Source organism: Labeo rohita, chromosome 20 (genome assembly GCF_022985175.1).
Source record: "Labeo rohita strain BAU-BD-2019 chromosome 20, IGBB_LRoh.1.0, whole genome shotgun sequence".
NCBI lineage: Eukaryota > Metazoa > Chordata > Actinopteri > Cypriniformes > Cyprinidae > Labeo > Labeo rohita.
In genome coordinates, this window is record NC_066888.1 from 9,690,729 (window position 1) to 9,713,873 (window position 23,145).

Genomic DNA, 23,145 nt, shown 5'->3' on the forward strand with positions numbered 1-23,145 from the left:
TCACAAACAATTGCATTGAGAAACTTCAAATCAGTGACTTCTTGAGGGTCCTGTGCCAGCTGAGCAATTGCTGTTGAGATGAATGGTAATGCTGGTATGGCTTTTTCCAGGTATTACAAACCTCGGTCCACTCAAACTTTGTTCTAAATATACCTTATGCTTCCTGTTTTGGCGTTGCATTAGATTTCAGTGGCCACCCTCTCTTCCTCCAACCCTGTCGCCATCCCTGCATTTACCTTTCTCCCAGTAATTAATGAAGCCCTCCTCTTACATTTCCCTTGTTCCCAGCAGGGGTGGCTTTCTCTTTTGTGTTCGGCTTCAGTCTTTCAGCCAGTGAGAGTCTCATGAGAGTTGGCAGTGAGCCACTCATTCTCAACAGATTCCCACAGGGGTTACCATGCCCGTTCTCCCTCACTCTGCATCCTCCACAGGCTCTCGCATTGTGTGAAGGCCCTGGCCACAAGCCCTGTGCAGATCACTGATGATAAAGCCATCAATGGAGCTAAACAACAAACCCTCACGTCACCCCTCAGTGGCCTCAGAGGACATGCTTGTATCTAAAATGATTCTATTCTTGCGCACTGTCTTGTGTGCATTGTTTCCACAAGGTGTAGTCCTGATTGTTGCTATTGTAGATTGAAAATGGTTGGAAAGGTCTTTCCTTGTTATGAATCACGTTCACCCCAGACTCATTGTGTCTAATTGGGATTCAGGTTGCAGGATCTGCACATTCATGGGTGTGTGGCCAACATGTTCTCCAGCCAAGAACCTGAGAACAAAGTTCTGGCCAAGGAGATCTTAGTACCTGGAAAAAAATACCTTTTAGCATTCCCATCCAGCTCAATGGCAGTTGATTTGGCTAATAATGGCCCTGTTAACCAGCCAAATCTTGACACCTTAGTTCTGGCACAAGGAATCACCTTCACCCCACTCACTGAATCCAACTGGGACTCAGTTTGCAGGAACTGCATGCTCATGGGTGGGTGAGCAATATGTTCTCCAGCCAAGAACCTGAAGTGTTGAACAAGAGCATTCCCATCCACCCCAATGGCAGTTGAGTTGGCTCATATTGGCTCAGATTACCAGCCAAATCTTGACACATTAGTTCTGGCACAAAGGTGAAACCTATGAGTGAAGTGAATCACCAGAAGTAGTCATTCACTGATTAACTTCCTGTACACGTTATCTAAAACAACTTTCAACAACATTCATTTAATCATTTATTTAATGTAGGAAATTATGCAATCGAAGCCTGGTATGTTTGACTCAATGTGTCATTGAGCAATCTAAGCTCATAAAGACTTTCCTAAAGAGCATAAGCTGTAAAACACCCCTGTTTATTTTACATTATATGACCATTCCTTTTTCTTAGCAACCTTTAAGCGTGTTTCTGACTCGTGACATCTTTGCACACTAGCTACAGGAAGACTGAATATGCATGACTCAAACAGGGGCCACGTTATGAGGAGACATGACTAGAATATCTGTTGTGGTAATTGTGGTTTCGATTTCAGAGAATCTGTGTTTGTCTGTGTATTTCTTCTGCCACAAAGGCATAGTCACGCTAACCTGCATCTGAGTTCTTAATTTGGTTCTGCTCTGTGCATCTAAAGAAACCTTCGACGTAAATGTGTATATGTAAGTTTTTCATGGTTTTTATGCTTATGCAGGATATGTTGTCCTCTCAGTGAGGTCATTGTTCAATGGCAGACGGCCCCTGACGGGAGAAGGCCTTTCTTGCATACGCATCTCTTCACAAAGCCTTCTTCCCGCTTCATTCCTATTCAGAAATGCATCTTTGTCCTAACAATGACAGATCGGCCTTTAATAGTCATTCAGGGTTTCTGCTTCACAATGCAGTTCATTTTCACCCCATCACACAGTCAATACCACTACTTCCTTTAGAGCGAGAAGCTTTCAGAAGCTTTGAAGGAAAGGTCAAACATTTCAGATATTCTGACTGCAGTTTTAAGTCCTAATGGTTTAGGATTCTGAACAGATGTCTAATAAATAGAATAGCCTTTAAATTTTGCGCTGTTTGAACATCTCAAACAGCCAGACCCAGCAACAAAGTGATTCTGTCAGACTGCATTACTTCCAGTGGCCTTTTCTGTTGGATATGACCCAGTTGGACAACATGAGCAGTCAAAGTCAATCAAAGCTTATTATGCCACAATCTCTTACACATTTACACAACTTCATATAAGATCTGTCAATGTAATCTCATAGCAGACACACATACATGTTTTCCCTCTAGGCTTCAACTAGCCACCAATAGTCGATGGCGTCCGATAAGAATAGTCCCATTTCTTATATAAACATTGATTTTCCACAACTGATTTCCGTTCTGGCCTGTCGGCCAGAAGTGCCGGCTCAGTGGTTGCTCATAGCGACTGACTGGCGTCTAGCCGTTCCCCTTCTGAGAGCAGAAAGGCTGCATGCCCACATCTGATAACGCAAATAGAAAAATTTCCCCCACAATGCACCACTCTGCCACCCACTTATAATTGTTTTGTGAGTGTGTCTGGTGTATAGTGCATGAGGTCCCAATAGATTTTGGCCCCATTGTTTTTCATTAAGCTCATATTGAGCGTTAAGTCAGAGACTGAATTGAGAGTTCGTACGCAGTGAACCCAGTGGTCCAGCGCCACTTTGAACTGACTCTCTTTAACCATCATATGACAAACTCTCTGACTAGGGTTATCACTGCTTAATTATTTTCTTTTTGTTTAATATGTGGAAGTAATCTTTTAAAATTATCACGTTAAAACATCATATTTTTAAAAAGCAATGAATAACATTGATTCCACCATTGTATGATTTGCACATTGACTGCAACAGTTCTAATCTGGTTATATCTGACATTAAGTAAATACATCTTGTACATACGACTTGACTTGACTCTGTTTGACATCAGTTAAGCTTTTAATATTTTTCACATGGCTCCCTTGACACGAGGATGCGATAAGAGCTGTTTAACTTGGACAGCTCCCTCTTTGTTTCTGTAGGTCACCACTCAACACTCTTTGCTAGTGGCCATGGGTTCATTGTGAATCAGCCTAAATTTATTTCTATTTAATTAACTTTGCACAGACCTCAGGCTCGTGGTTTCCTCCCTTCCTTCTTTCAAAGTTACTGAGCCACATAGTTACTATTGTACCAGGAAGGTTAAGTAGAGAGAGTTATAGTAGATTTAAAACAACAAATCACATTGGACCTAGTCCCATCCTCAGTTTGTTAGTGGCATTGAACCTTTGAAAGATCTTTTGAATTTTGTTTGAAGCACTTCAGAAAAAGTTAACTAGATGAGAAGAATTCTAATTTATATTCTTTCTCTAAAATAGTCTATATTTGTACCTTTTCAAGCCTCTGGACTACATTCAAACTTTTGTCTCCCACATAAGAACCATGGCTCAATGTTAAGAGTTTTAAGTGAAGTTGCTCTTCAGTGTCTTTCGGCATGAACGTTGTTGGTGAGTGAGAAAGAGCTAGATTGAGGAGAGTCTCAGCATACAAATCCACTCTTCTGGTGATGGCATGGGTGGCAGAACAACAGCGTCCTGGCATGACATGGGCTTTCGGCCAACATCATTGGGCACAGACAGAAGGCTTTTCACAAACACATGGAAGTAATGTGGAGATCTTCATGCACAAACACACATTTCAGAACTATTCGGGTTTTCTGCTTAGTGCTCCTCTTTCAGTTGTGCTAAGTTTGTACTATGGCAACCACAAAAATTATGCCCTGCAACATATTTAATCCCCCAATACTACAGTAGATCATTTTATAAATTAGTATTTTGTGTCGTCTTTTCCACTAAAGATGCATTGTACTCCAGCTTTGAAGATCATTTGGGTTCTTATCCCCCACTTGTCCAACATACTTGTTTACAATTTGATTTTATCCTTGTGCATATATATACACACCCTAACAGCAATGTATATGGTCTGTTGTCTGTACATGAACATGTGTGTGCATATGATGAAATATGATCGCTAGGACTTGGCTTTTTCCAGACACTCTAAGCAAATTTGACCTTGTGGTCAGAGCAGATCTGAAAACATCACAGGCAGTGCCAAGGAGGAATGTGCGTCCATGTCTGCATTGCGTTTCCGCATGTGTACCCCAGGTCCGTGTATTCCCTCCACCCAGTCTCATACTCTGAGGTTAACTTAGCAAAGTCAAGTTTCTTTGAGCGTCCCCAACACACTCCCGTGAGAACACTTTATGCAAACTCCTGTGGCTCAAAGCCCTATATTTTTGCAGGTGTAGAAAGTGTCTACTTCCTTAATTCTGGTAATGCCCATCTGTCTTAATAGTAGAAGAGCGAGAGAAGAAAGACAGAGGTGTTTGACCACATGTAGATGAAGTAGCTTATGTTATGCACGATTTTATGTCAGAAAGCCACAAGATCATGTTCCTTTGAATGTTATTTTGCTTAAGAACGTCGTCATGAAGTTTTTGGAGGTTGAGGAATAAGTAGGTTTCGCTTGCGAAAAGAAGCAAAGATGCCTGAGGGTAGTTGTTTTTCAGAACGTTCTGGTTCCCAGTGCTGATATGATCTTACATCTTAAAAGTTTGGTTTATTGTATGTATACATTTGTGTGTTAGAAAGGATCAGTCACCACGGCTGCAGCCTTCCCTCTCTCCAACCACAAAAAGCCCAAACGCCCCCTTCTCTCTTTCGCTCCAAACACCGTTCCAGACATTTGGGTGGTCGGCGTAAGCTAAGCTTTGTTTTTCTTGCTATTCACACATTTTACAATCCTTCAAGGAGAACTTTTCAAAGCTCCCACCACAACTTTGAGTCTGATGTTTAGTTTGCTTTGATTTGAAAATATGTATTTATTTTTCCCGCCGTTGGCTGGATGATGACAGCTGACGTGTGTTTTGCAGGACGTGTGACATTTTAATGAGTCGGCCATTTTGGGCTGAGGTCCCAGCCTGGCATCTCTCCTTTCCCTTACTGAATAAATACACAGGTTTAGATGCATGCCAAATAATGTGCATGCAGTTTGTTGTTCATTTCTATACCAAGGGAAACCCTCCACGACATAAGTCTTTGGGTTTTTGCTTTAAACCACAAAAAGTGCTTCCATCATAGTTCCTTCTTAAAGCAGAAAGACATAAACCAAACTGCCGTGAAAATGTTGTAGCAAAACCACAAATGAACCTGAAAACTCCACATAACCTGTCTCCAAAATATCCACATGCTATCTGTGTTCCAAACCTTAGTGAGCTGCCTATATAGACAGTTTTATAGACTCAACAACTTGAAACAATTACCATCTGAGATTACTTCTCAGATTCTTAAACAGCTTTGTATACTTTTTTGTAAACAGTGCAGTCCCACGATGCTTTGCGATATAAATCGAAATGGTGGATGAGCCAAAATAAAGTGCTAAAAATGCTAAATGGGTTTACTCTAACCCATTATTTGCATGTTTTGTATGTTTACGTTTATAATATTGCAGTTAGCTTAGCAACATGCTAACATCAAACTTTTAAGTTATATTAAAAAATGGCTCTTCCAAGCTTTATAATGGCAGTGAATGGCTGTTGATATAAAAAGCTCTCCACAAGGCTCTAAAGGATTAATAAAGGCCTTCTGAAGTGAATAAATGCATTTTTATAAGAAAAATATCTATATTTAAACCATAATATCACGAGAGAGTTGCGTTCCAGCAATTGTTTTGATAGAGGGAACCAAGAACCCAATTCTAACTTCAACATTGTTTCTTCTTTAGACATTTTTCTATAAATAAAATAAGTATCAGCTGTATAGAAAGTGACCAACAATTGGTTTTCAACCACTGAACATTCAACACTATTCAACAATCTGGATGTGGAGCCTAATTGTGATCCCTATATCTCTGGGACTGATTAATGTAGGGCCTTGAAAATTAAGATTCCAAAAGAAATGTTTGTAAACAACTAGAATCTAAAAGCATATTACAATATCTTTAAAACTTTTAAAAAACATATTTATGGCACTCAGACAGGTATGTTCGATGCAGTTGTCTTGTCGGAAGGAAACGAGATACATCTCTAGTTTCAACATTCTTAGTTTTTTTAGACATTCCTCTTTAAAATAAAGGAGTCTTATACTGTTGCAAACTGACTCACATTATACTGTTTCCCCATTTTTGAATGGTTGCCACTGGCACATAATGCAACAAAGATTGCTGAAGTCAACAGGTTTTACTAACAAACCTACCAATCTCTGTGTAAAAATAACATTAAGATGCTGACAGCTTTCTGAAGTCATTTTTACCTCCCTGTAATTTGACTCTGAATCTCAGGTGAAACCTGCCATTTTACTCAGTAAATATTCATCCACGACATTTCATATTTTGGCTTTCGTCACTATACATGTCTATCTTTCTTCAGAAAAAAATATTAGCAAAATCAAAAATTTTGAGCCGGGGATGTCACGGAATGACCCTTTTACAACTGAGTTTGAATTACTCAGTATAACTACAAAACAAGTAATGAAGGACTTTGATGGGTTTGGTGGTCATTATAAGGTCTTATCTGTGTTGTATTAGTTCTCTGAAGCTCTCCATACAGTATTGTTTGCTGAAAAGCTTTGCTTAATGCCATTAGGCTGTATTGTCTTTAGCTCTAAGCTACTTTGCACTGACAATAGCCCTGAACCCAAGCCAAAGGGAAGGGAAGCTTCTCTCGCTATTGTGGCGCTTTGCGCAAATTACTTAATTAGCAAACACGCAAACTGTTACTTCAAGACGATGTGTATTGGATTCACAGCACATTATGTGCGCTCTCTGAGGTTTTGTATGCACAGTTCTTGTAGTAGCAACACTTTGAACTAGTGCTTTGTTTGGGAGATTAGATAAAAGCTACAAGAACTTCCTAGTTTGCCTGTTGGTGTCAATTTTAATTTATTTCCAATGACAGTTGCTTTATTTAATGCCATTTGCTCAGTTTTAATGCTTTTTGCATTGTTTTCATGCTTTTTACACTGAAATCAGTATTTTTGATCTTGTTTCCCAATAAAATGTCTTTATTATTTTTGCTTTTTAAATTAAAATATATGCCTTAAGATAAAAAAAAAAGCCAAAAATACTGATTTCACAGTTTTTCGTTATATCTTACACATTATGAATTTAAGTCATGTGAAACATCCCTGCCCTCTCAGGTAAGTGTGTATCATGACACGCCCTACGGGGTCTGTGTGTGTGTTTTTTGCGTAGTTATGCTGCCCTCGATGGTGTTGCATAAATCGACAGTGCAGCCGTACCAGCGTGGGTTCTACTGCGCGGACGACAGTATCCGCTACGCCTATAAAAACAGCACTGTGCCCTCTTCTGTGCTGACAGCCGTGGGCCTCCTCCTGCCCATTGCCAGCGTAAGTGCCCCACAGAGGGGCCTCAGACAGGGGACATGGGGCCAGGCGAGTGGGGCGACTGCATGGGAAATCAAGTCTTTTGAGAGAGTTATTGTAGTTTATAGCCTTTACATAGGACAAACTGCTAAACTTTAGCTATATGTAGCCGTGTACTCTCTCAGAACTTGAACTACCATGTCAGACCTTCCTCCCCTGCCTGGTATTTCCCATAATCCTCGGCTGCCGTGTGCTGTGCTGTGCCGCTACCTGCGTGTGTCTTTCTGTGACTGACCTGAAATCTCTCTCTCTTTCTCTCTCTCTCCCCCTCTCTCTCTTTATGTGTGTGCGTGTGTGTGTTTCGCTGTAGCTGGCCTGCCTTTCCTGATAATTGAAACTAGCACAATCAAGCCGTACCATCGCGGGTTTTACTGCAGTGACCAGTCCATCCAGTACCCGTATAAAAACGGGGACACCATAAGCGATGCCGTGCTCTGTGCCGCAGGCATTCTAATTGCCATCTTTGCTGTAAGTTCCTCTCTCATGTGTATATATATATATATATATTCATATAAATATACCACTGATTCATATAAACATCCCATCTACATCCCTCACCCCCTTTAGACCAGTAGTAGAATAACCGTGCAAATAAATGGTGACTTATAGCAGAGAATACTTCCCATAATTCTTTTAAAATCTATTAACCAATACTCCCCATCCCATCCTTGCATTTAAAATATTTGAATAACTCAACATCAAGAGATTTATCATGGTCAGGGCTATCGCTGTCTCTCTTCTTCTTTCTGTCTCGATCTTATTCTCTTTTCTGTTCTGTCTTCTGTTGTTTGCATGTGTTTTGTGATTATATTGCTCTTTTTGTGTTTTTACTTTTTTTTTTAAAAGTAATTCTCAAAAACAGCAATATATTATACATAATTGTTTATTTATTATACATAATAAATGTACAGAGTTCACACACATTATGTAAGCAAAAACGTTTATTTTGGATGCGATTAATCGTGATTAATTTAACAGTTAATTTAACTAACATGATTAGTTTAACAGCACTAGACTGTATACCTAAGTGACTTTAATGAATATTACCTGCAAGTAATTTTTTTTGTTTGTTTGTTTTGTTTTTTAAATACTCTAAAGTGCTCATTTAACTTTTTCACAAGGTTTTAAAAAATTACTTAAGTAATTAATGAAATTAATTTTAATTACAAAACAATTACAAAATGAGTCATTTAAAATATATTTTAATGTCAAGAAAACAATTAAGGATTTTTTTTTGCATTTTTGTCATCATTATTATAATTATTTTCATAATTATTATAATTATAATTATTTTCAAAAATTTCTTAAGTGTAACTGAGAATTTGGGTGGAAAATATGATTAATTGTCATGAAAATAATATCAAAATGCTAAATAAATAAATATAGTCATAATGGTCCTAAATATGCTTTTTCTAAACGTTCATATTTATCTTATTTCGTATTTATAGATTATTTTATTCATTTTGATTTTGGTTTGAAATATGAGCAGGATATGTTCTTGACAGATTTTGTGAGATAGAAAAATTACAAAATAAATTAGCGATGTCAAACGATTAATCGCGATTAATCGCATACAAAATAAAAGTTATAATAAAATAAAAGTAGTATAATATAACTATATACATGTAAATACATGTAAATATTTTCAAAATATATACTGTATGTGTGTGTGTTTATATATACATAAATATGCACAGTACATCTATTATGTAAACAATGCGATTAATTGCGATTAATCGTTTGACAGCACTAAAATAAATAAAAAACACCTTAACTAAAAGCCTCACAAAATTAAATTTGAGTGCAGATAAATCTGGATAAGAGATTAAACTGCCCCACAGCTGCTGAGGTGTAGAATTAGCAGACATTCACAGCTTTTGTGACAGCTGCCGAAGGGTTAACCTCTTACAAATGAACCTAGTCACCTGGAGAACACATGTTCGACGAAGAACAAGAAAAAATACAACATCAAACCTACTTTTAGCTCTTGTGAAACTCCAAGACAATATCTGAAAACAAAAATTCAACATGATGCCAGGCGAACCCCTTGTGAAATAAAGTGGTGGAGATGAGGGAAGTGGTCTTGCAGTAAAAGCCCCTGTAAACTGGCATGACACCAAACCATGACTCCATGGAGATCCCATAAGGAGACATGCATGCCTCACTGTCTGGGGTAGACATGTTCCCATGCTCAGCAATTCTCCTGATTAAAACAAGGACTGTGTGCGCATATATATACGTATATATATGTGTGTGTGTGTGTGTGTGTGTGTGTGTGTGTGTGTGTGTTGGCACCCCTCACACAGCTGTAGTTAATTAGCAGTGTCTCCAGTCCTAGTTTGGTTAGGCCTCAGGGAAAGCAGTCCCACTCTTCACTACCACCACAACAGCGTTCCTCTACAGTCCGACGAGAGGAAAGAAAAAAAGAGAGCAAGTGATAGTAAATATCTCATTAAGGCATGGTTTATACACTTCATAACCCATGCCTCTCTGCTCAAATTTACGTCCCACTGGTTTCAAATCCCATACTCTAACTGCTCTAAAAAGCCATAACCTTTAGAAGCATAATACGTTCCATATCATTAAAATATCACCAGCAATGGGCAGGCCATGCTCAGTCATAACTCAAGTTACTCGTTTTCTCTCATTTCTTTCACTCATTTCTTCTTGCTTTTTTGATTCATGTGCTTTAATAAATGGTACTTAATTTGCATGTTTGTCTAACTCCACCCTGCATGCCCTTCACCTGACCACTGAAATCTTGTGATATACAATGACACATTAATGTTTGTGGTATGACTTCACAAATTCACCATCGCTTTTTGATCTTAATGACATTTAGCTTTGTTCCAAAACCTTGCTTACTAGTGCCTATATAGGCAGCTGCCTACATAGGCATCCTAACCAACATTGAAACAAAAAAAGAGCAATTTGGAACACTATATACACTGTAAAAAACAATATGTTGAGTCAACTTAAAATAATTTGTATCCTGGCTGCCTTAAAATTTTAAGTTCAGTCAACTCAAAAAAAGTTTATTCAACTTGAAATGTTTAATTATACTAAGTGACAACTTAGATACTTGAGTTGAATCAACTTAAATTTTTAAGGCAGCTGGGTTACTTACCCATCTGTTAAGTTTAGCAAACACAAATATCTAAGTTGTTACTTAGGACAACTTAACATTTCAAGTTGACTAAACTTATTTTAGATGACTGAACTTAAAATTTTAAGGCAGCAGGGTAACAAATTATTTTAAGCTGACTCAACAAATTGTGTTTTTTATTTTTTACAGTGTAGGCGGTAGTTCTGAGCATCACACTTGATACATTTGAATTTTTGAATTGGCTTTTTCTTAGAATTTCGCTAGGTTTTGGAACAGAGCTTGTGTGTAATATTAATCTCAGCTATCAGTGATTTATGTTTTTCGTTGTAAATGAATCGTTCCTCTAGATTGTGATTGGCGAATGCTACAGGATCCATTACCTGAACCAGGGCTCCAAGTCATTCGTGGGAAACCCATATGTCTCCGCCCTTTACAGACAAGTGGGCGTGTTCATCTTCGGCTGCGCCGTCAGCCAGTCAATCACAGACATCGCCAAAGTCTCGGTTGGACGGATGAGGCCGCACTTCCTAGCCATTTGTCAGCCTGACTACTCTACCATCAACTGCTCTCTGGGATATATTACTCAGTACAAATGTCTTGGAGATCCCAGCAAAGTGCAAGAAGCCAGGTGAGATATTTAACACTCACATGCACATGGGATAATAAAATGTCACAGTTTCAAAAAAAAAAATTTAGCAGCACAGCTGCTTCCAGCATTGATAATAATAATAAATGTTTCCTGAGCACCAAATCAGCATATTAGTATGATTTCTAAAGCATCGTGTGACACTGAAGACTGGAGTAATGATGCCAAAAATTCAGCTTTGCCATAATAGGCATAAGTTACATTAAAGATATATTAAAATTTTAAACAATTTTAAATTTAATAATTTTTCACAGTATTAGAGTTTTTACTGCATTTTGTGTCAAATAAACACAGTCTTGTTGAGTTTTAAAGACAGTAAAATGTTTTTAAAAATGTATTCTTTTTTTATTTATTTTTTTTTTTATGAAATAAACAGCCTTGGTGAGCATAAAAGATTTAAACTAATAATTTTTCACAATTTTACTGTTCTTGCTGTTTTATCAGACGCAGCCTTGGTGAGCATTAAAGTCTTGCAAAAACAATCAAATGTTTTTAAAAATGTTAAATTATTGTTATTATTATTTTTTTACTTTATTTTTTATCAAATAAATGCAGCCTTGCTGAGCATTAAAGATTTTAAATTTAAAATTTTCATAATATTTCTTTTTACTGTATTTTGTTTTAGCAAACACAGCCTTGGTGAGCATTAAAGACTTTCAAAAACAATAAAATGTTTAAAAAAAAAAAATTGATTGTATTTTTGTATCAGATAAGTGCAGCCTTGGTGAGCAATAAAGACTTTCAAAAACAATTAAATGATTTACAAATGTTTTATATTTATTATTATTTTTTACTGTATTTTTAAATCGAATAAACACAGCCCTGGTAAGAATTTTAGAATTTTAAGAATTTTAAATAATTTTTCATAATTTTAGATAATTTTTCACAATATTCCTGTTTTTACAGTTTTTTTTTTTTTTTTATTAAACAGCCTTGGTGAGCATTAAAGACTTTTAAAAACAATAAAATGCTTTTCAAAACTCTAAATATTTTATTTTATTTATTTATTTTACTGTATGTTCAATCAAATAAACGCAGCCTTGGTGAGCATTAAAGATTTTTAAACTGTTTTTTAAACTTTCACAATATTCTTGTTTTACTGTATTTTTAATCAGATAAAGCTGGTGAGCATTGAAGATTTTAAATTGTAATAAAATATTATAATATTATGTTTTTTATCAAACGCAGCCTTGGTCCTTGGTGAGCAGACTTTCAAAAACAATAAAATGTAATTTAAACTGAAACTAAACTAAAATGTTTACTTTAAATAAATAAGTCAATTTCATACATCATAGAAACTTGACAAATAAATTTGAATGTTTTTGTGTGTTTAATAATAAAACGCGTTGTTAATTAATTTTTTTTCTTCCTATAGGAAATCCTTCTTTTCTGGACATGCTTCATTTTCGATGTACACCATGCTGTATCTTGCAGTAAGTACATACATAGTGTGGTGCTTTTACACTGTCACACTTCTATTATTTTACTAAAAAGCCATTCATTCATGACTGTTATGTCTAGTATGAAACAGAGACCCTCTATCGCCCTTTCACCCTCCTCTGTGGGTCTCTGAAATGTGGGTCACCCTTATTTTCCTTGTTCATCTCCCGGATGGACACACTCCACCTGTTTTTATTTGTGCAGCTGTATAGACTTTCCTCCTCTCTGAAGTTGTCCTTCATTTCTCTCTCATTCCTTATGCTGTATTTATATTCTCTTTTTGAATGGATCACACTCCTTTTTTTACACTAATTATGCAGAATCTCCAATATAGCGTTGCATACACACAAAGGCAGATTTCACTCAGCCACCTAGAGTCTCTCACTGTATGTAAAGCCTTTCAAAGGCAGCAGACTTTTCACACGCTCCTCCCTCCTTTTATTCTAATCCTTTCTTTCTAAATCATCAGCATCTCCATGGGCCCCTTCACCTTTCAGATGGCAGGAGGTGGAGCCGCTCGGCTAATGGAGGTTGCCAGATGTTCATTCTCAGTGTTTTGAGAGATGTGCGTTAAAGTGTGTTTGAGGTCGCAAACCTGTTCAGTCTCACGCAGGTTTGTTTCTAATACTCTCAAAACAACCATTAAATTAATGTGTGACTTTGACAGCTGGGCCTGACGCCCGAAACGCTGGCCTGTGCAGCACTTCCTATGCGAGAGGAAGCAGTACGTTAAGAACCAGACCCCTGGAAGGTTCTGTTGAGTGTTTTGTGACTAAAACAATCAGTTTTTACACATAGACGTGCTGTATTTTAAACCATTGTGATTGGCCACAAGGCAGGAGAGATGTCAGCCAGTGTTACACCTTATTATTCATGGAGAAAAGCAAGAATTTGGAAAAACAGGATTTTAAAAAGCTGAGTTCTTCCAGGAAGCAGACAGCAATTTTGGGTCTAAATTATGATTTTGATTTGAAAGGCTGCATTTGTCTCTGAGGGGCAAATTGTCAGATGTTATCAGAAATCCTGGCTAGATTTCTCACAGCCATAGCCAAAGTGTAGTGAAATCTATTATAAAATACAAACGTGAATAGACGATTATTTTAAGATACAGGATGACTCTCTAAGATTATTTTAACATCTGCTCTTGGCCTTCAAAGTTAAAAATGAAAGGCTAGGAGAGTACGTTTCGAGATATCAAAGCATAAAGCGTGATAAACAAAATTACAGTGCTGAATAAATCTGGAGAATGGGAAAAACAAATGCTTTCTGAGTAGGCTGATCAAGCGATACCCTTCTTGGCCTCTCTCCCTGTAATTTTCTCAGTCTAGCTGTCATGCTTCATGGGTCAGATGTTGAAGTCATAATGAGAGCTCACACCAGTCTTGTGATCCCCTTTTATTTGCACAAACATAACCCTGGTTAAAAATAGACTGGTCTTTGTTCTTACCAAATTTGTGAATGAATCACAAATGTTTCGTCACCTGTTTCGTCACTGACACATATTAATAAATTTAGCTCACTTCAGCTTATGATATTCCTTGTAAAAACCTTAGTGGTTACATAGAAACTAAGAGGAATTTCCATTAAGTCTGTACTTTTCTTTCATAGTTTTAATATTTGCATTTTTAAGTCGCTCTATTAAATTTAAACTTTTACTTTTTCTTAGATCATTGTCTATTTTTAAAACAATGGATAATGAGACAAATTAAAACATGATTGATTTCTCTTTTTCATTGTTAGGTTAATATACATTTTCTATTATTTGCAGCTTAATATTTAGACAATAAATGTTGTCATAACTTGTGAAAGTTACATAAAACTATGAAATTAATTTAGTTTGGTAATTTATTGAACTTTTAGTTACATACTATATATTATATTATTTTTCAGGAAGGATTAATTTGATCAAATGTGACTACTGATTTAAAAGAACAGCAGTTTTATTTTGAAGGATTTTTATTTCAGATAAACTGCTGCTGTTTTTTTATATTTGTCAAAGAAAACTGAAATTACAAATCAAGCAATATCAAGCAATATCAAGCAGCACAATATTTAAACATTGATAATAAAACAAAAAAAAAAGTAATAATTTGAATGATTTCTGAAAGATAATGTGATTGGAGTAATGGCTGCTAAAATGTTTTAATTTGGACAGGAATACATTATTTATTGTTTTTATTTTTTTTTATGTTTGTATTATAAATGATAGTAATTCTTATTGTTTTTAATACTATAAAAAATAATTTGTTATTAGTCAGTTAAAATGACCATTTTCTAAAATATATATTCCAAAACACTACCAGTCAAAAGTTTTTGAACAGTAATATTTTTCATGTTTTTTTTTTTTTTTGTTTGTTTTTTTTGTCTTTTGCTCACCAAGCATTTGTTTGATTCAAAATGCAGCAAAAGCAGTAATATTGTAAACTATTTTTACTATTTAAAATAACTGCTTTCTATTTAAATATATTTTAAAATGTAATTTATTCCTGTGATCAAAGCAAAATTTTCAGCATCATTACTAATCATTACTAGAAATCATTCTGATATGCTGATTTGCTGTTTGAGAAACATGTATTATTATTATTATTATTATTATTATTATTATTATTATTATTATTATTATCAATAGTGAGTCCAGTAAATTTTTTCAGGCTTCTTTGATGAATAGAATGATCCAAAGATCAGAATTTATCTGATATAAAAAGCTTTTGTAACATTATATACTATATCATTCAAAAACTTGGAGCTTGTATTTTTTTATATTTTTTATTTACTTAATTTTTTTGGGTGGGAGGAATTATAGAAATTAATACTTTTATTTAGCAAGGATGCTTTAAATTGATCAAAATGTACATTTATAATATTACAAAAGATTTCTATTTCAGATAAATGCTGTTCTTCTGAACTATCTATTCATAAAAGATTTTTAGTTTTTAAGTTTTTTTTAAAAAGGTACAGATTTATTTACTTTTTAGTTGTTATTTATGCTTCAGGTTTATCTAAATTTTTTGGTCCATCACCATGTGTTCCTCACAGCGTCGTTCCTCAGATATTGAGATTGTCGTCAGCTTAAGCTCTGCCCCCTAGAGTGACTGTTAGTACTATACATTTATGCGGTTGAATGGTGTATTTCAGAGCTGTAGTGAGCCACAATATCCATGCAGCTCAATACCAGAGTGGCTGGTCAACCTCATGTGCTCATTGGATTGAAACAGCATATCAGTTTGTTCTGGAGAGCAAGTGTATGTGGGTATTTTGTGGACAGGGTATTTCCTAGCTTTTCTATGACCTCCAAACTCATAGTCCAATGAATTCTGGTTTGGCTGCTGCATCACTGCACCTCTCGGACCACATGGTGACACAAGATGTTCTAGTAAGCCGTTGTGACCATAGAACCATGGGCAGAGTAGAAACAAGCACAAGCTACTCATAGGCAAATCTTCTACCTGCTGTTTTCAAGCTTAATTTCTCTATATTGTGGTCATTAAACATGGCTGCGTTGGCTTTGGAGTAATATTTTTGGGCCTGAGGTCAGAACAGAAAAGGCTTTAGCGGTCAACTTTGACTGTTTTCTACCAGAACTGGCAAGATTCAAATGCAAATACACTTCAGAATGACCCACAAAACCACGCACAGCGCCATGAAAAACTTGCCTTTCCTTTCAAAATATTGCAAAATGAGAGTATAGTTTTCCTCGCACTCACCTTTTTGGTTAAGCTAATATGATTTATTATACCACATCGCTCTTGCTTTTTCAGTTTCCCATCCCAAGTTGGCCTAAACATGCCATTTTGTGGCTTTGTTATATGACCTGAAGTAGTCAATTGCTTGGCTTTGGAATAGTTTATTCATATTGTTCCAAACCTGTATGAATTTCTTTTACAAAATACGCAATATAATGCAAAAGTGTTTTAAACTTTTGAAAAGAATGACTACCATGGGAAAAAATAGTTTTAAACAACAAAAAAATATGAGGAAAAAACAAATCCTTTAATATCCCACCATGATCTTTTCCATTGTCCCATTTGATACCTTAATATCAGTTCAGATGGTATGACCCATATGGCCTGCAGGGAGGAACTAAACAGAGACTGTCAATGGGACGGTGCATGTTATCTGCACAAGAGTGTGTTACTTCTCGTGGGCACAGGGCGTGTATGTGTTTTTGTTTTGAGTTCGGATGTCGCTGGAATATCTAAGACCACACCGTCTGCCATTCCTGCTGCCACCACCTCCGAAGCACAGAGATGAGAGAGCCATATACATCCCACAACGTCTGCGGCACGTTTGGCTTATCTGAGCTCTGATAGCAAGATGCTAAGAGGCAGATTTGACGGGCTGTATCTGAGCCCTCAGGGTCTGCTGTTCTTATCAGCGTTTGGATGCCTACGTGTGGAGAGGACCCCACTCTCGCCCTAAGGAACAGAGCCACTTTAAGAGTTTGGAGAAGTCACAGAACTCATCTCTACATCTCCAGACTCAGACGTGCTGGCTTACAGCTAAAGAGAATCCGCGTCAGCAGGACTCCTTGTGTGTCGGACGTCACCCTTCCATGACCTCTCACAGTCCAACATATACCAGAGCTCTCTTTTTGATTTGTGCTGTGGTCACTTGTTGATTTTTAAAGAGAAATGACGATAGCATTACACTCATTGCGCAACGTTCACTGTTGTGTGAAAGAGAGCATAAAAAAGTCACTGTCAACTCAGTTCTTTAAAGGATTAGTTCACTTCCTGAATAAAAATTTCCTGATAATTTACTCACCCCCATGTGTTCCAAGATGTTCATGTATGTCTTTCTTCAGTCAAAAAGAAATTTGGGTTTTTGAAGAAAACATTTCAAGATTTTTCTCCATTAAAAAGTTGAAGCTCCAAATTGCAGTTTCAATGCAACTTCAAAAGGCTCTACACAATCCTAGCCAAGGAATAAAGGTCTAATCTATTGAAACGATCTGTCATTTTTTTTTTTTTTTCTTAAAATGTATATACTTTTTAACCACAAATGCTCATCTTGCACTAGCTAGACTTCACGCATTAAGTAATCACGTTGGAAAAGTCACGCGTGATGTAGGCGGAACTAACCGACCCAGTGTTTACAAAACAAATGTGCATGAAAGTCAAATAACCTTTACAAAAAAAAGATAAAACGACTTTGGAGGAGAAAATGAGATGGAGTTTTTCACCCTACCCTACCTTTTTGAACACAGGCGAAGAACTAACCACGCGTGATCTTTCCAACATGATTACGTATATAGTAAAGTCCAGCTAGTGCAAGATAAGCATTTGTGGTAAAAAAAAAAAAAAAAAAAAAAAAGTATATAAAATTGTATTTTTTTAGAAAATGACCAATCGCTTCGCTGGATAAGACCCTTGTGTAGAGCCTTTTGAAGTTGCACTGAAACTGCAATTTGGACCTTCAGCCCGTTGATCACCATTAAAGTACACAACATGGAGAAAAATTCTGGGATGTTTTCCTCAAAAACCTTAATTTATTTTCAAAAGAAGGAAAAAAGAAAGACATGAACATCTTGGATGACATGGGGGTGAGTAAATTAGAAGGGATTTTTTACTCTGGAAGTGAACTAATCCTTGAATTGTGGAGAACCAAACTGCTATTTCTAGCTGTTATTTATTAGGTTGGAAAATGCTCAAAGCCTTCATGAATAATCGAACAGTAAACATAAAATTATTTTGTTCTCAGTTTGTCATCTGTGATGTGAGAAAAAACTTAAAAGGCAATAACAAAACAAGACCATTGAAAAAAAGAGGAAGGGAAAACCTCAGGGATTACTCATCCAGTTCTTCATTTTAACAATTCTAATTTATTGATTTTCTTTTCTGATTTAATTTACTGTCACGTCAGAAAGAAATAAGCAGACAGACCTCTGTCTCCATAAGCCACAGATCTGCGGTCAAAAAGCATTCCATTGCATTCACATGTCCTGATCAAAGATATTATTGACACGTTTGTTTGTAAGTTCTCCGCAGGAACTTTTTTCGGCATAGGAATGCCAAGCGTATTAAAGTCTGTGGTCGAAATAGCTACAGATGCCTGGTTAGAAATTCTCTCTTTACTGCCAACACTGAGGCCAAGCTGGAATGAAATGAACATGAGTATGAATTTATTTATTTATCTTTTGCCTCACATGAACTTTAGCCATATAATCAACCAAGTTTCTCCATTTCAGTCAGTCATCTGTAAAGTATAACTCTTTTATTTAGGTAGCTGTAAACCCAACAGCTCATATACAGTAGCGTGAGAGGAAAAAACGATTGCTGATTCAGGCATTTCGGTATATTTTTAAGCACTTCCTGTTTTGGGCCACAATGTAAATTGAAATAATGAGACAGCAGGCCATATATTGATTCCAATCGGTTTGAGGCACAAGCGCACAGCCGCACATAAACACTCTTAGATGCTATCGCGCTACCATCCTTCCGTTCTGAGGGGATGTTTTTATGAGATAAGATCAACTAAAAAGGATTGAGGAAGCCTCTATTTATCTTCGGTCTTGCTGCCTCTAAGGTGGCGTGAACATTTTTGGCGCATTTTGGCAGTAACTCTAATCTTCCGCCTAGTTAAATACTCCAGAAATCCAAACGCCTTGGGTCATTTATCAAAATTGGAGACTCGGAGAGCTGTCAGTCTACTTGTGTAGGCACACCCATCCTCGCATCTTCTGAGAACTTCATCCAGTAAGGAAACTCCAACTCCCAAACATCCTCAGGGAGGGATTCCTTCCTCTATACGCACAACAATGCCTTTGGTGTGAGGAGAGAGCCGTTCAGGAAAGCAGACATGACCTTGTACACACCTTCGTTTGGGAGCTCAAAGCTCAAGATGGTTATTGTTTGTTTTGTCTAACAGATTGTGTGATTGAGTGTTTTATCAGTTAGTGTCTGTGTGTAAGGGTGTGTTCAGAGATTTCTGTTGTCTGCTGTGGCTTCGACCGTAATGGAAGTTTTCCATCTCGTGTGATGATGGATGGTTACGAGAGGGTGATGAGTACAGGGTCCTTGACTGACCCAGTTTGAAGGGTTTCAGGACTGATGGGCCGCCACAGCGTCGTCAACAGTTTGTCCTCGTGACCCCCATACTCCCCTTGTCTTTGTAACCCTCAACCATTTGTTTTCTTACCCTAATGAGGCTTCCTGTTTTCAGAAAGCAAACTCTACAAGTAGTCCTTGGATTTAGGTGACTATCCTTTTTTTCAGCCCTTTCCAGCGCTACTTTGGGTTTTTAGCTTTTCACTACACTTTCCTTTGTTTTCTAATTTCCCTAACCCTAACATATTTTATTATCTGATGAAGATGTTCCCATTGCTTAAATTGCTTTTCATTTCTGTTTCTGTAGTTCTACCTGCAGTCTCGGTTCACGTGGCGAGGCGCCCGTCTGCTGAGGCCACTCCTCCAGTTCACCTTGCTAATGATGGCCTTCTACACCGGATTATCACGCGTTTCTGATCATAAGCACCACCCGACTGACGTTCTAGCCGGCTTTGCCCAAGGAGCCCTGGTGGCCTACTGCATAGTAAGTACATCTTTGTATTTCTATCCATGTCAGTCTTCCTTAAATAAGGTTAAAGGGACAGTTGGTCCAAAAATGTAAAAAACTAACATTAATTACTCGTTCCAAACCCGTAAGACCTTCATTCAACTTTGGAACACAAATAAAGATATTTTTGACGAAATCTGGGAGCTGTCTGACCCTGCGTAGACAGCAACGCAATTACCACGTTCAAGGCCTAGAAAGGTAGTAAGGACATTGTTAAAATAGTCCATGTGACATCAGTGGTTCAGCTGTATGTTCAACTTCATGAAGTTGCAAGAACACTTTTTGTGTGCAAAGAAGTGCACAAATAATGACTTAAGAACAATTTCCACGTACCACGAAGCATGCATCATAACATTATGGTTAAACCACTGTCACATGAACTATTTTAACAATGTCCTTGAACGTAGCAGATGCATTGCTATCTATGCAGGCTCTGAAAGCTCTTGGATTTCATAAAAAAATATCTTAATTTGTGTTCAGAAGATGAACGAAGGTCTTTTTTGGCACAACATGAGTGTAAACCAATCTGAAAATTGTGTACTTTATGACATTTAATAACCATTGGCCTTTGATCTGGTTGTCGTCACAACATCTGGATTTTTTTTCTAATATTGGTTAACAAACACTTTTACATGGTGTTAACACCAAAGAACTAATTAAACATTCCTTTTATAAATATGTTGGCAATTAACAACCCAACAAGTTTGAAAATATAGCTTGTTGTCCCATTTCCCAGCCTTCATTTTAAAACATGAAAATGTTTTGCTTTTTCTGTTTTGTTATAGTCCATGACTATGTTTAAACTCAACCCGAGGCAGATTTATCAGATAACTTGTCAAAAGAACCATTAGGAACAGTCTTTATCTCATGTCTTCTGAGTAAAGTGAAGACAGCAGACCATCCGGGGTTTGAGGTCGGAAGGGGATCTGAATATCTGGTACCAGACCACAACATTCTCCAGACCCCACCCTCTCTCTTTTTCACCCCTATCCACAAAATTACTCATCCATCAGAGTGAAGCATAATCTTTTTCTTGCTAATGCAGAGCATATTGCTTCAATTGCACCATTACCAACTCTCAAATGAAAAGAGGAGGAGGAGGGTTGTGGAAAAAGGAATTTTACACTTCATAATTGTGGCACATGTCACTTTTGTTGGTGCCAGACTTTCCCTGCAGTAAGCAAAGCTTCACTTAGTTGGATTGTGTTTGGGAAAATTGAGTCGAGGGGAACTGAATGTACAAAGAGGGAGAACATTTACTCTTTAGGAGAAATTGTTTTATCTGTATCGGAAAGGGGGGCAGTGCAAAGATTTGAGCCCATTTGATAAGGGGGAGGCAAGACACCAAGACCTCTTCCCCAGATATCACCTCATCTACAACATCTGAAAGACAAATATCTAAATTGTTAATGTTGAAACTGATGTTGAGTTGTGTTTCTCAACATTACAATTCCCAGAATGTCTTAGCAGTGTCTTTCTTCACTCTAATTAGCTGTGACAGGGCCACACTTTTTATGGTCCACAGATGTTCACCAAACATCTCTCTACTGGTATCATGAACCTTCAAAACTTTTCATCCTCAGTCCTTGAATTTGCTTAACCTGTGTGGTTCAGTTTTCAGTTGGCTCTCGTCGTCATTTATTGACATTTTGATTCTTTCAAGAGCAGTTTAGGCTTTCGACCACCCCTTTAATGAGCTCATTAAGAAAGACAATTTTAGTGAAAGAATCTTGTTTCACTTAAATTGTCTATCCACTATCCAGCCCTTCAGGTTCAAGGTGTAGGAGCTAGTCTTTAACACCTGGAGAAGTTTCTCCCCAGCATGAAAAACCAGAACATAGCAGATAAGTACAAACAAGAGAGCAGAAATGAGATCCTTTCCACTACAGATCAAGGCGCCCATGTACTTGTTTTTAACAAGCCTACATTTGGAATCTGTTCCGCTCGCCATCTGTGAATGCTTTAGAGCGCCAATTAAAGTATCTCTAATGACCAAAACTCAGATGGAGCCTATAGAGGTAATGCAAGGTATGTGTCTTTAAAAGAAAAGTTATGCCCCCCTACATCATGCATTGGTTTTGCACCATAGGCGGCGGTGCAGCTTATCCAAACTTCTCAGCAAGTAGTCTCCGACAGTTCATGGTTTGTGGAGGTGCAGCAATTCTTCTGAGCTTGGCTCTAGGTGCTGATTTCTGCTTAAGGGGCTTGTGTTTAAAGACGTTTAAAGGTTGTAAGTGCTGTGGGTCGGTGTCCAACTGGCTGGCTTCAAAGAAAACCGTGGAAAGTTACAGGTCTTGGTGAGTTTTGGCTGCACTGCAAAAGCTGATTACAGACTTACTGTATGTTCCATATTAAAGAGGATCAGTTCACATGGTGCTCTTGGACTGCGATGCCCACAGAGAACTGATCTCAGAACAGTCGTGCGAGAGAAACTTAAAACGCCGAGCACAACGTTAACTAGGCCATCAGTTTCGTTCAATCTCAAAAGGAGGCTTCTGAAGTCCTACATTCAATACTCTGGCCTGGTTTGTATCAGAAATTTTGGCAAGATTCGCTACAACGTTACGTTGCTGAAGTCAGGCAGCCTGGCGTATGTTTAAATTCTGATGTCTGAATGTCTAAAAGAACGCTTGAGAATCAGCCTTCAGAAACCGCATTTTCCTTCTTTGTCTTTTCTGGACTGTTGACTGCAGCCACATCCTCCGGTCCTTCCTGTTGGAGAGTGGCGTGAGCTGTTTGTTCATGTCATCAAACACGGCCCACTTTCTAAGCTGCTGACATGGATGGAGAGAGTGTGAGAGGTTGGCTGCTCGTGAGGCTCAGTTGCAGAGGTGTTTCCTGCAGGACTAGACAAGGGTGGAAACAGCTGGAGGCCAGCTCTCAAACAGCCTTTTCCTCTTCCCACTCTCTCTTTCTCTATCCACGGCACCCCTCGAGTTCTCACACCGCAACAGTTCCTGGCTAACAGTATCCCACCGTTCCTCAAGAGCACA

At 37.5% G+C, this 23,145-nt stretch overlaps 1 protein-coding gene across 2 annotated transcripts in view; it reads left to right on the forward strand.

The window, feature by feature from the left end:
• plpp3 (phospholipid phosphatase 3) overlaps nt 1-23,145 on the forward strand; it is a 45,714-nt gene that overhangs the window by 15,038 nt on the left and 7,531 nt on the right. Inside the window, exons 2-5 of one of the 2 annotated variants that reach the window (XM_051138885.1) lie at nt 7,717-7,874; nt 10,860-11,140; nt 12,534-12,591; nt 19,952-20,128. In XM_051138885.1, coding sequence (XP_050994842.1) covers nt 7,717-7,874; nt 10,860-11,140; nt 12,534-12,591; nt 19,952-20,128 — 674 coding nt within the window. Of the gene's footprint in view, nt 1-7,215; nt 7,371-7,716; nt 7,875-10,859; nt 11,141-12,533; nt 12,592-19,951; nt 20,129-23,145 lie in introns of both variants that reach the window. The other variant, XM_051138886.1, reaches the window with a different exon arrangement.